General features: G+C 46.2%; 1 protein-coding gene across 1 annotated transcript in view; it reads right to left on the bottom strand.

Moving 5' to 3' along the window:
* Positions 1-770: 770 nt before the first annotated feature.
* Positions 771-14,424, bottom strand: part of ADARB2 (adenosine deaminase RNA specific B2 (inactive)) — a 427,885-nt gene continuing 414,231 nt past the window's right edge. Inside the window, exons 8-10 of the mRNA XM_054591585.1 lie at positions 13,857-14,038; positions 2,917-3,095; positions 771-947 (exon numbers count right to left, since the gene is read on the bottom strand). Of these exons, the coding sequence (XP_054447560.1) occupies positions 771-947; positions 2,917-3,095; positions 13,857-14,038 (538 nt within the window). The remainder of the gene's footprint in view (positions 948-2,916; positions 3,096-13,856; positions 14,039-14,424) is intronic.

Here is a 14,424-nt window from a genome sequence, read left to right as displayed (position 1 = left end):
GAGAGTGTGGAGTGGCAGCTCCCTTATGCTTCTCAAACGTCATCATTTGCCAGAGACACTGAGCTGTGATGGACAAAACAGGCACGGGGCAGCCTGCGACACTCAGTTACGGGGAAGTCTAGGGACAGTTTAGTCGTGTCTAGTTCCTTTGCTCTTCATCAGTGGTCTCTTTTCTCCAGGCCTGTTTTAGGGGTTCTTTAAGATTGTAATCCCAAATCCTCTTTGAAAGGAGGTGGAATAAAACACTAAATGAATAATGAAAATGAGACAGTATTCTTATTGGCTTCTTTGGGGAGGAGCCCATGGCTTTTCTCTTCACTTGTGGCTTGTCTCGAAGCATTTATAACCTTGTGCTAGTGAGAACCAAGTGCAACACTCGAGAGGTGTGTTGGGGAGGGAAACACAGGGGATGGTGCCTTAGGTTTATTTCTAGCTGGCAATGCCTCGGTACCACCTTTCAAGGCTGCAACTCAGACCCTCCAGCTTGAAAAGACGCACTCCCTGTGACACGTCAAGAAGAGGGAACCACTGCACTGCTGCCTGTGGGTGTGGTGGGTGTGCGTGGTTCCAGCAACCTGGGAGTAGCCATCCAAGAAGCAGCACATCCCTAGTTCAAGTCTCGCTGGCCATCCAAGCATCGCATGCTTGTGTGTTTCCGGAACACCAGAGGAAAGTGAATGCACAGACCCGATCAGCACAGTCTTGTTGCTCCTCACGCCTGCCCAGCCTTCTCAGGCCTCTCACTGTGTCCGAGAGCCTGGGGCAGCGACTCATAGAGTGAGCAGGAACTGGTCCTGCTCAGGCGGCTTCCTCACCCAGGTGCCTAGGCCTGCCTTTTGAAATGCTTTAAACAGCTGCTGCTTAACTGACTGGTAGGTGCGTGCCCCCAGCTTGGCCTCACAGTACATGGATGGCGTGTCTCCGTGGCTTGGTATCCGCGTGCTCAGCTGTGGGACAGGAGAAAGGACAAATGAGTCACGGGCAGAGGCGAAGCTGCACACCCCCAGGGGAGCAGAAGAGCTGCATGCGCATTACAAGCGAATGTTAGCTCCCATTTCCGCCTGGTGCTTTTCCTCTGAAACAGAAAAGCAACTTGATAAAAAGCAACATTGTACTTGAAATTTGCCAAGAGGGTTGATCTTAGATTAAGGCTTCTACTATGCCCCTGCACACTCACAAATAGTAGCTATGTGGAAGTGATGCGTGTGTTAACTCCACTGTGGTGGTCATTTCACATATATTTGCATGAAAACATCAAGTTGTGCACCTTAAATATACAGGGTGGGGAAAAATTAGGTTTACAGTTTTTCATATGGAAAATAATAATTTATAAATAATAATGGAAAAATAAACTCCATGTTTTGCATACTCACAACTGTAAACCCACTTTTGCCCACCCTGTATGTAATGTTCATGTCACTTATACCTCAATAAAGCTGTTAAAAATAGGATATCCACTCTCCCCAAATTGGCCTATTGATAAAATAAAATATCACATAAAATACCAAGAAAAGATTAACTGTATCAGTTACTAACAGGCAATTCTATAATTCCATGGAAAACTCATTTATTAGGGAAACTGCTTCACCTGAGTGTGAATGATTAAGGAATAAAATAAACATGTCACTTGTCTGCTATTAAAATAACAAGCACTGTGTGTATTTTTTCCTTTTGGAGGAGGATTAGGGGCTCAGGTCCGGGTGGGGCCGTGGTGCCAGGGATGGCTGTGGAAACTAACGCGGTGTGGAGGGGGCAGGACCCAGAGGGTTTTGAGCTATGTGCTAACCAGCTGGAGGGCAATGAAACTGGGATGTTTCTTCTGTCCTGAGCTGTGACAGGCAAAGCTGCGCAGCCAACACAGGCAGGGACCGAGTGGGGCCTGACTACCCCACACAGCTGGAGGTCAGGGTGTGGCAGGGAGGGTCGAGGGTTTGGAAGTCTCCCAGTCCCACTGCAGGGTCCCTGGCGAGTAGAGACCAGCCCGCCCACTTGCTAACACCACCATGACCAGGAACCTATGCAGAAGACTTTGTATAGCAAGACAAAATTGATAGTGTGTTCTGACTTGTCAGAGCCCCAGCACGGACCCACGAATGCATAGCAGGGAAGTGTGCAAAGTGCCCAGAGTAGGTGGGAAAGGAGCTGAAACTGCCTAGTCAGAGCAGAGCGCGTTCCTGTGCCTCCTGCGGCGGCGCCAGGATTACTGCTAGGCTAGGCGCTGAGACTTGCAGTTTCCAGTGTTTTTTGAGTGGACACAGTGTTTATTCTAAGCACCAGCAGGTCTATTCTGTTGAATTGGCTGATAAATCAACTACAACACTCGTTTTCCCTGGTTAAGGAAGTGGGAAAACTAACACAGCAGTTTTATTTATTTCTATGTTTTTCTTTTTTTCTTTTCTTTTTTGTTTATTACACTCTGTTATGCTTTGGAAACACACAGAAATGCACATCTCAATTTAGAACCCAGAAATGTCATGATTACCCTATTTATAGGAGGGAAAGGAAGCCTCAGAACTGGGACAGCAGAAATGCATAGCCTTCAGGGTCGGACAGAAGAGTGCAAATCCTCCCTGATACTCACTACTTGCATAATTCAGCATAATTCAGCCTATTTTTTCCTAAGTGGCAGTTTCCTTTTATCTAACCTGGCAATAGCATCAACTTAAAATGCCTTCTACGGACTTTCCTATGGTGCCCTGTGCTGGCCACGATGGGTGTCAGAAGTAAGGCCTTTTTCTACCTGACTGCTAGAGCCATGGCCCAGCCTTGGTGGAAGTCTACGGATAGCTGGGGAAAAGAAAATAGACTGGGAACCAGATTTTGCGTTCTGTGTCCCCCTGGCTGCAGACCCAAGGACATTCTTCAGGCCCCTGGCCTGTGTCCAGGTGGGGGCCACAGGCCAAGTGTGTCACCCACCTTTCCATACAGCCGTGCCCACCGGGCGGAGAGCATGTGCTTGCAGAGCCGGGATGAGGCTCCGCAGCTCCGCTTCCCAGTGGTGGCGTCCAAGACCTCCACGTCTGAGTTGCCCAAGACCCAGTTCACACTGAAGTGGGAAGACTTTCCAGGCTGGCGTGCCTCCGCGCTGCTCACGCCTGTCAGGAGAGAAGTGGAAGCAGCCCATCAACACTCCACTCCCAGGCTGCCTCAGGCCAGACCAGTAGTGGGAGTCATCTGCATCTGCACAGGATGACACAGCCGCGTGTCACCGTTTGCACCTTTAACCCTTGGCCGGGTCGTTGCTTCTCTTCAGCTTGACCCTAATGGAGGCTGCATGGTGACAGTCATTTCTGGAACGTATTTTTCACTTTTTAATTTAAAGAGATTATTAATGTAAGGCAGTCTAGTCATAAAGAAGCACTGCCCATTTTCCCTTCCAATAAAGGTTTATTGATGGAGGAATGAACAAGGGAGCCAGGTGGACGCTGCCTGAGCCTGTGGGTTCACTGGGTATCTGCTGTACACCCTTCTCTGCTCGGTACCAGATGGGCCCCGAGGTTCCAAGTTGGGTTGATGAGATAAAGAAACTAATGAAGACATTAATCCGGTGGCATGACCCAGAGACAGCACGAGCTACGGAATTTGTGAGACCCCGTGCAAAGGAAAATGAGGGACCCCACATTTGATCACTAGTGAGAATTTCAGGATGACAAGAAAGTATAAAACCAGGCACGGTCTTTCTAAGTATGGTCGCTGAGCAACTGGGGCTAGTCCTGCCCAGAAGGCCTCCAGAATCGGCAGGAAAGTCCTTTGTTCAGAGTTTCTCCCCTGGTCAGAGTGTACATTGGTTTTTAATTGGGAGACGTGTTTCTTATAGCTGTAGGTTCACCCAGCAGCTCAGAAAAGGGAAAATCCGGTGTTCCTGCTCTGGGGTGACACCTGTTGGCAGCCTGGGCATCGCCACACTTGGTAGCGTCCAACCTCAGCTTGGCCTCCTTCCCATCCACTCCCAGAGGCTCCTCATGCACATTTGGAGATGCTGGTGGGGAGAGCCTGAACCAGGGTGAGCCCTGGGGGTACCTCATCGGCCTTCCCTGCAATGCCCTGAGGATTCCAGAACATGCTCTATTCTGGTGCTGCTCGGTCCTCCCGGCCATCCCCTCCCCGATGGGCCACGTGCCCTTTGAGAGTGGGTGCCTGTGGGACAGAGCTGGCCACTTTAGCGCATTGCACTTAAGCCACCGTGTGACTACGTAGAGGTCACAGCAGAGTTGCCACAGTGGCAGAGAAGCCGTGATGTTGGGAAGCAAGGCCTGGGTGGTCTTCAGGGGACCTGCAGCAGGCAGGAAACAACCTCATGAGGAAACAAGCCCTGTGTTCAGGGGCAGCCAACGCATGTGCAGTGCCTTCTGCGAAGCTCCAAGGTGCAAAATCGCGGACCCCAGGACCCTCCCAATGCCCCACCATCCAGGGGCTTCTTGGGTAGATTCGATGGCCACCTGCTGCCATCTGCCACCTGTACATCCTGGTCATCATGGCCAGTGCTGGGCCTCCAGGCTAATCCTACCCATGTCAGCTTCTTCCCTTTCCTTTAAGTGATTCCTTATGGCATCTGCCAGTGCTTAGAGCTGGGAAGGGGGCCATTCTGGCATGTTGGCAGCACGGACTGTCTTACTGGGCAGGGGGAGGCAGCAGCTGAGGTCGGGGGGACTGACCGCAGAGAGAGGTGAGCACTGCTCCAGAGCTGCACGCATGCGGCCAGGCACCTCCAGGGCCCGCACTGCCCCCCAGCCCGTCTCTTTCCTCCTTCTCCTCTTCCTCTCCCTCTTCACCGCTCTCCCCTTCCCCTGCCCCTCTCGTCTCCACTGAAGTCTCCATGACCAGAGGGAAGGAAATGTGGGCCTGTAAGAACCTAGAAACTTAGTTCCAGTCCCGACTTTGCTTCTAATTTTCCCTGGGCCTTCACCGTTGTTTTTCTTACTGTGTCCTTGGACAGTGACAACTTCTTGTTGAAAGGTGACATAAGAGAACTTGTAAAGGTATCCAGTGCCATGGTTATTGTTATTTTTATTAAGAAGGTTATGAAGGTCAACTTTGGTTTGTTTAACGATCTCCGCATTGTAGATCAAAAGTGTTCTTAGTTAGACTACAGCAACTTTCTCAGTTTCGCTCTTGTCAGGGAGACCTGCTCACCTAAATGGGCTCAGGGAGAGGAGTGACTAACCCTCCAATAAGGGCCAGAGGCCCTTTCACATAAAGCATGTTTTGTTTCATTTGTCTGTTCTTCAGTGGATTCCTGTGTTGGAGGCGGTATTATTCGTCTTACACTTTGGGCTTCTAGTTTAAGGATTATCTCTCTGTCTTTTGCTTGCAAGAAAAGATCCCCAGAGTAACCTGGCAGAATGGCAGTGCTTCCTCCCTCTCTTTCTCCCTCCCTCCCCTTCCTCGCTCAACCCTATATAGACAGCGCCTTGAGTGTTTACTAAATATTTGTGCCAGCGGTATACTTTCTGATGTCACTGTCATTAGCGACTATTGCTGACTACACCCAAGGAGACCGACTCCACTGTGCCATTCTCAGCTGACTCTAACATGCAAATTTGCCAATATACAAGGAAACAATTATCTCAGAATGTTTGCACCAGTCTAAATGATACCCGAGTGGCTAGACCGCATGCAGCCCGGAGGCAGTCTCACCATCCCAGCGACAGCAGGAAAGTTCTTTATTATCCAGACGCTACCAGCATCGACCAAGCTGCCTCTCTCTTACTCGGTCTCTCTCACTTTTTCTCCATCCCTCTGCTCTCTCTCTCCATTCCCCATAGCCTCTCTTATACGGACATTTGCGATGGCAGGTAGGACCCACTGACAAGACCCAAGATAATCTCATCTCAAAATCCCTAACCTCATCCCATCTGCAAAGACCCTTTTTACAGATAAGGCAATTTACTGGTTTCAGGGATTAGGATTTGGTGTTTTGGGTGGCCGTTATTCAGTCTACTACCAGCACTAAGTTTGAGCTTTGGAACTGGTCTACGAACCAAGTGAGGAAACTTTCTGAGGAAGGAGTAACCTGGCCCCTGGTGCCCCTTCCGGCAGGAGGACTGGATTTGGACGTGAGAGGGGTCGCAGCTGCTCTCAGCCACGTCTGATTTCCCTTTTCTCTGAGGCCGTGACTGTGGTGGAAGCTCAGGGTAGCTTGCCCTCAGGGACAAACCGCAGGCGAGATTGGTGGGGACAAGGAGCGCCAGCAGGGCTCACGTTGTTGGCTTCGGTTGGCAAGGACTTCGGTTTGGAAACTTGGGGAGAAAGCCCAAGAAAGAGTGAGAGAATAAAGGTGTCCTGAAGGGTGGTGTAACTTGATGAAGGACAGACTGCCAGTCTTTCCTTTAGTGATTTCTTAGTAACTATTTCCAGTATCTTGGGAAGAACCCTACCTGCTAAACAGTTTCTCTATCAGAGCAGTAGCTCACGGAGACAATGCTGATGAGAATCTGTGGGGCCGATGCAGGCTCAGAGATGTGCTGATCTCTGTTCATTTGCATGTATATTTGTGGCTTATCTATTCTTAGAACATTATAGAGAATTATTTCATTTTAAAGTATATCTGTATGAGAATAAGCAGGTTTCCGTCAGCCTTTGACACAAATATTCTGCCAGATGGACTAATTCATGAAGACAGTTTGATATTTCATTTAAGTGCACGTGACTGTGTTAATAGAGTGGACTCTGGAAACAGGCTGTGTTCAGATATCACTTCTGTGACTTACGAGCAGGGTGGCCTTTGATAAGTTAATTAACCCTCTAACTAGCGCAGTTACCACTGCTGCCGCCGCCACCGCGCTGACCCTGCTGCCACCAGGACCAGTCCTCCTCCCACCATTTTGAAGAGCAATGGTCAGGAATCCACAATTCAGCCATGAAAATGAGTCTTATCATAGCTCATGGAGCTAGTAAAAGATGGCTTACCTTGAGAAAATCCTATATACCTTTTTTTAAAGGAGTATGTAAGAGAGACATTAGTTACTGAATTTCTTTAAATAGCTAGTAGGTCTACTATATTTAAAATGTAATTCACTTTCTTCAAATTAAATTTACACAAGACATTCAAGGATATAATTTTTACACGAAGTGAGGCAAGTCTGTATTACAGGGTAACACTATGTTTAATTTGTGAAATGAGTGAAGCAGCTTCCAGGTGTGCACAGAACCTCAAAGGTACATGATAGAAGGGACCACTTGACTTATATACAGCCAGACACCTGTGGGGTCACATGGGCACACATGCACACACATGTATGCACACACCACACATGCACACACACATACACATTTGATCACACCATACATACACACTAGATGCACACATCACACAAACACACGCACACAAATATCACACATGAACACACCATGCACATTCATGGGCACTCCACAAATGTGCACGCACCCCCACACCCACACACACACTAGCATACCTATCACATGCATGCACCCGTACATGTGCACACCACACATGCATATGCACACATATGAACACACATACACACACCCTCCCACCCTTCATTCTACACACACCCTCTTATGATGTAAGTAAGCAAGTAATACCTCACTGTGGACTTATGGATTAAGGTAACTAACTACTAAGGCTGTATTAATGTCTTTTTATTTGTTTTCATTAGCATGGACACCATTATAGTTGACAGTGATTTTGTAGCTACTACCTTGTCTTAATAGAGCACATTTTAGGGAAAGTATGCAGGGTGCACTGGATTCTGAAGTTTGTGCATGAGAGGAATGAAGGGTGGATGTGAGCTCTTTCTGCTGAGATGTTGGTGACAAGTCCTCTGGGTTCTTGCCAGCCCCAGGGGAGCACAGCGTGTAAGAAAAAACTAGGCCTTTACAGGTTTTCCTTGCTTTCCCTCATCTACCAGGTTGGCGAGCTGGTGGCCAAGACAGCTGGAAGCCAGCTCAGGGGCATGGGCCTGTCAGCCGGCAGCCTCGCCGTTATTTGTGCTCTGAGAGAAGGCTCTGCAGAGAGCGGCAGCAGTGTCACCCACGTGGGAGGCCGGGCCATTGGCTCTAATGGGAGTTTGCCACACTGACTTCCAGGGACTTCCTTCCCAGAGTCTATAGGAACGTGATCTTATCTGTGATCATAAATGATCATGGTTTGTATTCCTCAAAGTGTAAGATGCGTGGACTCACAGAACAAAATGTGACACTTTCTCCACGACAGGAAAAAATTTGAATATATTATTTTATAACCTGATAATGGCATGGTTCTTGGTTCCTGTAAGATTGTCAGTATTTCAAAAAATATGGATAAAGGGACTTTGGCAGAATATTATTGATTTTGCTTCAAATTATATATTTTCCACTGCCATAGTATTAAAAATGTAGTAATAAGTCAAGTTTTATACTGAATAAAATGTGGATAACTTTCATCTCTCTCTTCTGCATTATCCATTTGGGATCATTTTTCTCATGCTCACATAGCACGTTAGTGTCTCCTTCAGTGAGAGTCTGCTAGAGTCGAATCAGCTCTGTTTCTGTCTGTCTGGAATGCTCTAACCTTTATTTTTAAGGGATACTTTTATTGGCTCTAAATTTTTAGGTTAAGATTAATTTTCTTTTTCTTTTCTTTTTTTAGAGAATGAAGAAGGGAGAGAGAGAAAAACCAATGTGAGAGAGAAATATTAATTGGTTGCCTCTCATATGTGTCCCAACTGGGGATCGAACTTGCTACTCAGGTATGTACCCTGACCAGGAATTGAACCCCAACCTTTTGGTGTATAGGACGGTGCTCCAGCCAACTGAGCCATACTGGCATGGGTGAGATTAATTTTCTATCATCTTTTTAAAGATATTGGTTTCTTGTTTGTCTTCCAAGCATCAGTTCTTAGCTTGATTTAGCTCCTTTGAAGTTGATCTGTCTTTTATTTTATGACTGCTTTTTAAATAGATTTTCTTTTTGTCTTATTCTAAAGTAATTTTACAGCTGAGGGAAGGATTAAAAAAATTCTTCGTGGGCCCTGGCTGGTATGGCTCATTGGATTGAGTGCCATCCTGCAGACCAAAAGGCCCCTGGTTTGATTTCCAGTCAAGGCACATGCCTGGGTTTTGGGCCAGCCAGGTCCCCAGCTTGTGAGCACGTGAGGGGCAACTGATTGATGTTTCTTCCTTGATGTCTCTCTCACACATTGATGTTTCTCTCTCTCTGTCTTTCTCCCTGCCTCCCCCTTCTCTAAAAATAAATAAATAAAAATAAAAAAAATTCTTCTTGAGGTATAATGTGCTTCACAGATCTGTAATTTGATGCTTTCCATCTGTCCTGAAAAGTTCTTACTTATTATTATGTCTTTAAATAACACTCCTACTCCATTTTTTTCTCCCCTCTCCCGGAACTCTTATTACACATAATTAGGCTTTCTTACTCCGTTACCTTTTTTTCTTCTTTTTGCATTTTCCCTTTGGGATGGATAATTTTATGTGTCAACTTGGCTGGACTGTGGTGCCCAGATTCTTGATCAATTACCAGCTGGAGGTTGCTGTGAGGGTATTTTTTAGCTTGGCTGACACTTAAATCAATAGACTCTGAGTAAAGCAGAGCACCCTCTGTTATGCAGGTGGGCCTCATCTAAGCAGTCAATGGCCCTAGGAGCCAAGATTGCATTCCCCTGAAGATCAAGGAGTTCTGCCTGCAGACTACCTTTGCACTTGACTGAAACGTCAACTCGGCTGCAATTTCCAGCCTCTCAGTTTGCCCTGCAGAGTTCAGACTTGCCAGCCCCCATGACCATTTGAACCAATTCCTTAAAATAAATCTCTTTTCTAGTAGGAAAATGAGCATCTCCCATTGGTTCTGTTCTGGGGAAAACCCTGACACCCTCTCTGTCTCTGTGCCGCACTCTCAGTGTCTTCTTCAGAATGATGTTCCACTTTCCTACTTTCTGCCTCCGCTGTGCTTAGTTTGCAATTAAACCTAACCTCTGTGACACACATTTTTTAATTTTCTTTATTTCTGAAATTCTCATTTGATTCTTCTTTCCTTTTTGCTTCCATCTCTCCTGCCCATTTTCCATCTTGTTTAAGTTCCTTTTACCCTGTTGAGCATGAGCATATGAAGTCTGTGTCTATGAACCCTGATACCTTTCTCTCTCCATCGTCTGTTTTCTGCTGGATTTTGTTAAAGTGGTCTTGTCTCCTCCCATACCTGCTTGTTCTTGTTATATTTGCAAATTCTCTGTAGGGTTATTTTGCTCTAACTCTTAGTAGGATCATCTTAGTCTAAGTTCAGGAGTAGAGATGATTTCAAGCTGTTCTGTGGGCCCTGCCAGGGTCTGCTCACGTCGGGCTCACACTGAGTCCTGAATGACTGACTGTGCGTATTGCAGCTGTACCCCACCTGTTTCCTGAGCCCTTGAACTTCCCCTCCCAGTTCTGCCTTCTCTTTCTGGCCTCCTGCATGTCCCTTCTCTTGTCCTCCAGGACTTGGCTCAGATATCACCCTTTCAGATCTTTCTTGACCCTTTGATTAGAGTGAGGGTCACTCTTTAATCTCCTCTTTACATTATTTTTCTATAAAGCATTTATATTTTGTTTGCTCGTCTTCCCCTCTAGAATGTAATCACCCAGGGAGTATTGATTTTTGACCATCTTATTCTCTGCTCTGTTCCCAGTGCAAAATGGTTGCGGGCACAGCACAAGTGATCAATACACATTTGTCGTATGATTAAACGAGTGCCTAGCTTAGGTTGACCAACTTTTTAATGTTTGGATAAATTAAATGTATTGACAAGGGAAGTGTTTTCTTTAAATGGTAAAGTTCTCAGGAGCAATGTAATTAAGCTCGATTATTTTTTTTGTGAAATAATTCCATAAAATCATGGTAGAAATGAAATGAAACTTCACCAATATATAAATACCTTAAAAAGAATTCCCCAGAAAATGGAAACAAGGTTTTTTCTATAATCTTATTTTTTTATTTTTATTTTTTGGTATGCTCTGGGCAATCTAATTTGCTTAGGGAGATCAGTGCTAATCTTTTTTTTTTTTTTTTTTTAATATTTTACTTATTTATTTATATGGGGAAGGGAGGTGGAGAGAGAGGGAGAGAAACACCAATGTGTGGTTGCCTCTCCTGTGCCCCCTACTGAGGACCTGGCCCAAAACCCAGGCATGTGCCCTGGCTGGGAATTGAACCAGTGGCCCTTATGGTTTGCAAGCCAGCACTCAATCCACTGAGCCTCACCAGCCAGGTCAGGTCAGTGCTAATCTATGGAAATGTCTTATTAAATAGTTCTCTGGTGAGTCTAATATTTTGATCTTTATGCAAAGATATTAGGATTGTTTTTAGATTTTTTTCTAGCAAGAATTATAATAATTTTTTTTCTCCCAAATTTTCTTTCAATGGCACAGGAGGATAAATTTCTACTTCCACTGACTGTAGGATAAAGGAGCCTGTCAGATAATTTTTTGGTGCTCTTAAACATTTATAAAAAATTTGTAGGCTATTCCATAATAGGTCTGTGGTTTTTTTTTTAATATGCTAATATTGCAAATTACTTATTATCTGCATAAAAGGTTTGCTTCTACCTATTAGGTTATTTTGCAAGATACTATTAATGGTCATCCATATCAGAAATTTCTGCTGAATTAAAGAGGCTTGAGATCCCATATTAGATTCTACAGCTTAGTGTGACAATATTTTGAAAATTCACACTTACACAAAAATGTGGGTATAAATGGCAGCAGATCTCCACCACACCCACTACCATTCCTTAAAGGGAGGCACCTGGAATGCAACAGGGAGGTGGCACTGAGAAGGATTTACAGGCTACTGTTGGCAGACATTTCAATAAGTACCAAACTTCTCCCTGATAAATTCTGTTGCTTATGAAACATGAAATCTGAAAAGTCTTCTTATACACTGGCTAGTCATTTTTACTATATAAGGAAAAAATGTGCTGTGAAGAAAGATAACCGAGGTTCCTCTCTATCACTGATCCTGTTTTTGTCACAGGAACACAAGCCACAAGTCTTAACTCATAGTTCTAACATTCAATTCCTTTGGTCCATATCTCAAATTTCATTTTCATTGCCAAGACCTTGCCATGGGCTGTAGAACTAATCATAAGTTTAATCTTCAATGTAGACTAAGAATCTTCAATATTAAAAATCATATACCATTAACACAAAGACATTATCTGTCATATTCATATTTCTCTCCCTTTGTTGTGATTTTTTTTTCTTGATGAAGGAAAATAAAAACCGAGCCTTGAGGGTGAAAGCTCAGATAGATCATACTCTCAGCCTGGTGGATCAAGATCCAAAGTCAGTTTCCATTTCACTTACTTTTTTCTAAAATGGTAAGTATTTAAAGTGCAGATTTTTGTTACTAGTCTCCCCATTTCCCCATCTTTTTGAATACACTGAGGACAAAAGGCACACTTTCAGGATGGCTCTTCTCCTCGAACACGCAGATCTTGCTAAGGGATTCAGGGCGCACGGCAGCCGTGATGTGGACTTGGGTCTCTCAGGTTTTGCCCATAGGTTTAGTCTGGTCTATGCAGAATTGTTCAAATCCAGGGTGGGGCAAAATCAGGTTTAGAGTTGTGAGTATGCAAAACATGGAGTTTATTCTTATATTATTATTTATTGTTATATTATTTTCCATAGAAACAACTGTAAACCTACTTTTGCTTCACCTTGTATATTGTTGGAGTAGGACAGGTATCATATTCTGAATACTCTCTTAGCTTTTCATGAATTTTTTCTTTTGGTTCTCACTACCATCCCCATAGGGCAATATTATTGCCTTGATTTTAGAATTTAGAACAATTTTATAATCTTCAGAATAAAGTTTAGGCCCAACCCTTAGCCACACACTAAAAGCAGCTCTTCTATCTTTCTGTTTTCCATTTCAGATAACCTGGCCTGAGACGTAAAGCAGTCAGTCGCTGCAGTAGGCACAGCCCCGCCGTCTGCAGCGGTGGTTGTGTCCCTCAGGACACCTGCCTGATTTTGCAGAGCAGAGCCAGCAGCCCCTTCAGAGAGCATCCCGCTCCAGCCAGGGAGCCGCCTCAGAGGTGCGGTGTTTCCTGCAGGCCCCGGATGAGGCTTCCGCAGGCTGCAGTCAGTGCCAGGAGCCTCCCATGGTCCTGTGTGTGGACGGCCAGCGGCCCCCGGGGAGGCATTACCTTCTGAAACCGCTCTTTCCTAGGAATTGTAGAACGTGACCACTCCCAAGGCCGTGTGACTCCTGATCCTCACAACCGGCTGCACTGGGTGGCCTGGGGTGGCCATCCCCATTTTGTGGTGGGGGCACTGAGACTCCGATACCACGGGTGGCATGGGAAGCTGGGAGTAGGATGGGGAACTGTGCTTCTGGCCCAGGGCTCAAAGACTTTCTCTGCTGCCTGTGAAATGTGCTTCCCAAGCACATGCTAACATCTGGCCGGTGCAGAGAACACAGGGCCCCCTGAGTCCAGCACCCCTCCCGGGGCAGCCGGGCCCTGTGCCATCGATGTCCCTTCCTCTAGCCTCGCACCCCCCTGGCCCTCCGTCGGAAAGGCTCTTAATGAAAGGTAAGTTGCTGTCCTGTTGGCACATCCATGATTATTCGTTTTTATTTCTGCTGGGCACTGTGGACACTACAGCTAAAGTGACACCAGGATGCATTGATGTGCTGCGTTTATCCTATTGTACATTCTCGGAAATGTGGCTCTTCTTACATTGAGATGCACTCTGACCTTCCTTCTTTTTTTACGTTTTGGATTGCTGTAATTTTGCTCCCTATGTCTTAAACAGCCATCGGCCAAAGTGGACAAAATCTGCCCTGTTTGGCTCCTTTGGGGCCTGCTGGTGTCGGCCAGCTGATGGGAGGGGTGTGTGTCTTTGAGGCCAAGTTCTCTTACCGCTGAGGAGGGGCCGGTTGTGCTGGTATGAGGTGGGCAGCTGGCCGATGTCCTCGGTCCTGTGGCTCATAACGCGGCAGAGGTGGCCGGTGTGGTGCAGGCTGCCCACGATGATGCTGTGCAGGTACACGGGCTCGATGAAGTGGCAGAGGAGGGCGCCCTGCAGTCCCAGCACGTTCCACCTGGAGGGAAAGGGAGGGTCAGTGCGTTTGCTCTCCTGGGCGAGGATGGAAGGGGGCGGCCTCGCAGGTCCCCACAGGCGGGCTCCAGCTGCGCCTGTTGCACAAGGTGCATGTGCCTTTCTTCCCTCTGCTCTCCTCGCAGGTGTTACTGTCTCCACTGTGCAGACTGACAGGAACCATCAGCTTTGCTGCTGATGGTCTGAGTTTCCTAACTGCTGGGGACAGGGTCTGATGGTGGCTCTGCATTTTAATAAACGTGGCCTCTTTTTCTGGAAATGGATTGTTAGATGCACTAGAAGCTACATATTCTCTCAGGGACTTAAAATTAGATTAAAAGAGATAAAAGACACTCAACCCCTGAAGTGAATCTGCATTTTTCTTTACAG

This window comes from Pteronotus mesoamericanus, unplaced genomic scaffold, assembly GCF_021234165.1.
Source record: "Pteronotus mesoamericanus isolate MK-2021 breed Mesoamerican mustached bat unplaced genomic scaffold, CSHL_Meso_final scaffold_232, whole genome shotgun sequence".
Taxonomy (NCBI): domain Eukaryota; kingdom Metazoa; phylum Chordata; class Mammalia; order Chiroptera; family Mormoopidae; genus Pteronotus; species Pteronotus mesoamericanus.
The sequence above is the reverse complement of the archived record's forward strand: the minus strand, read 5'-3'. Positions and strand labels throughout refer to the sequence as shown.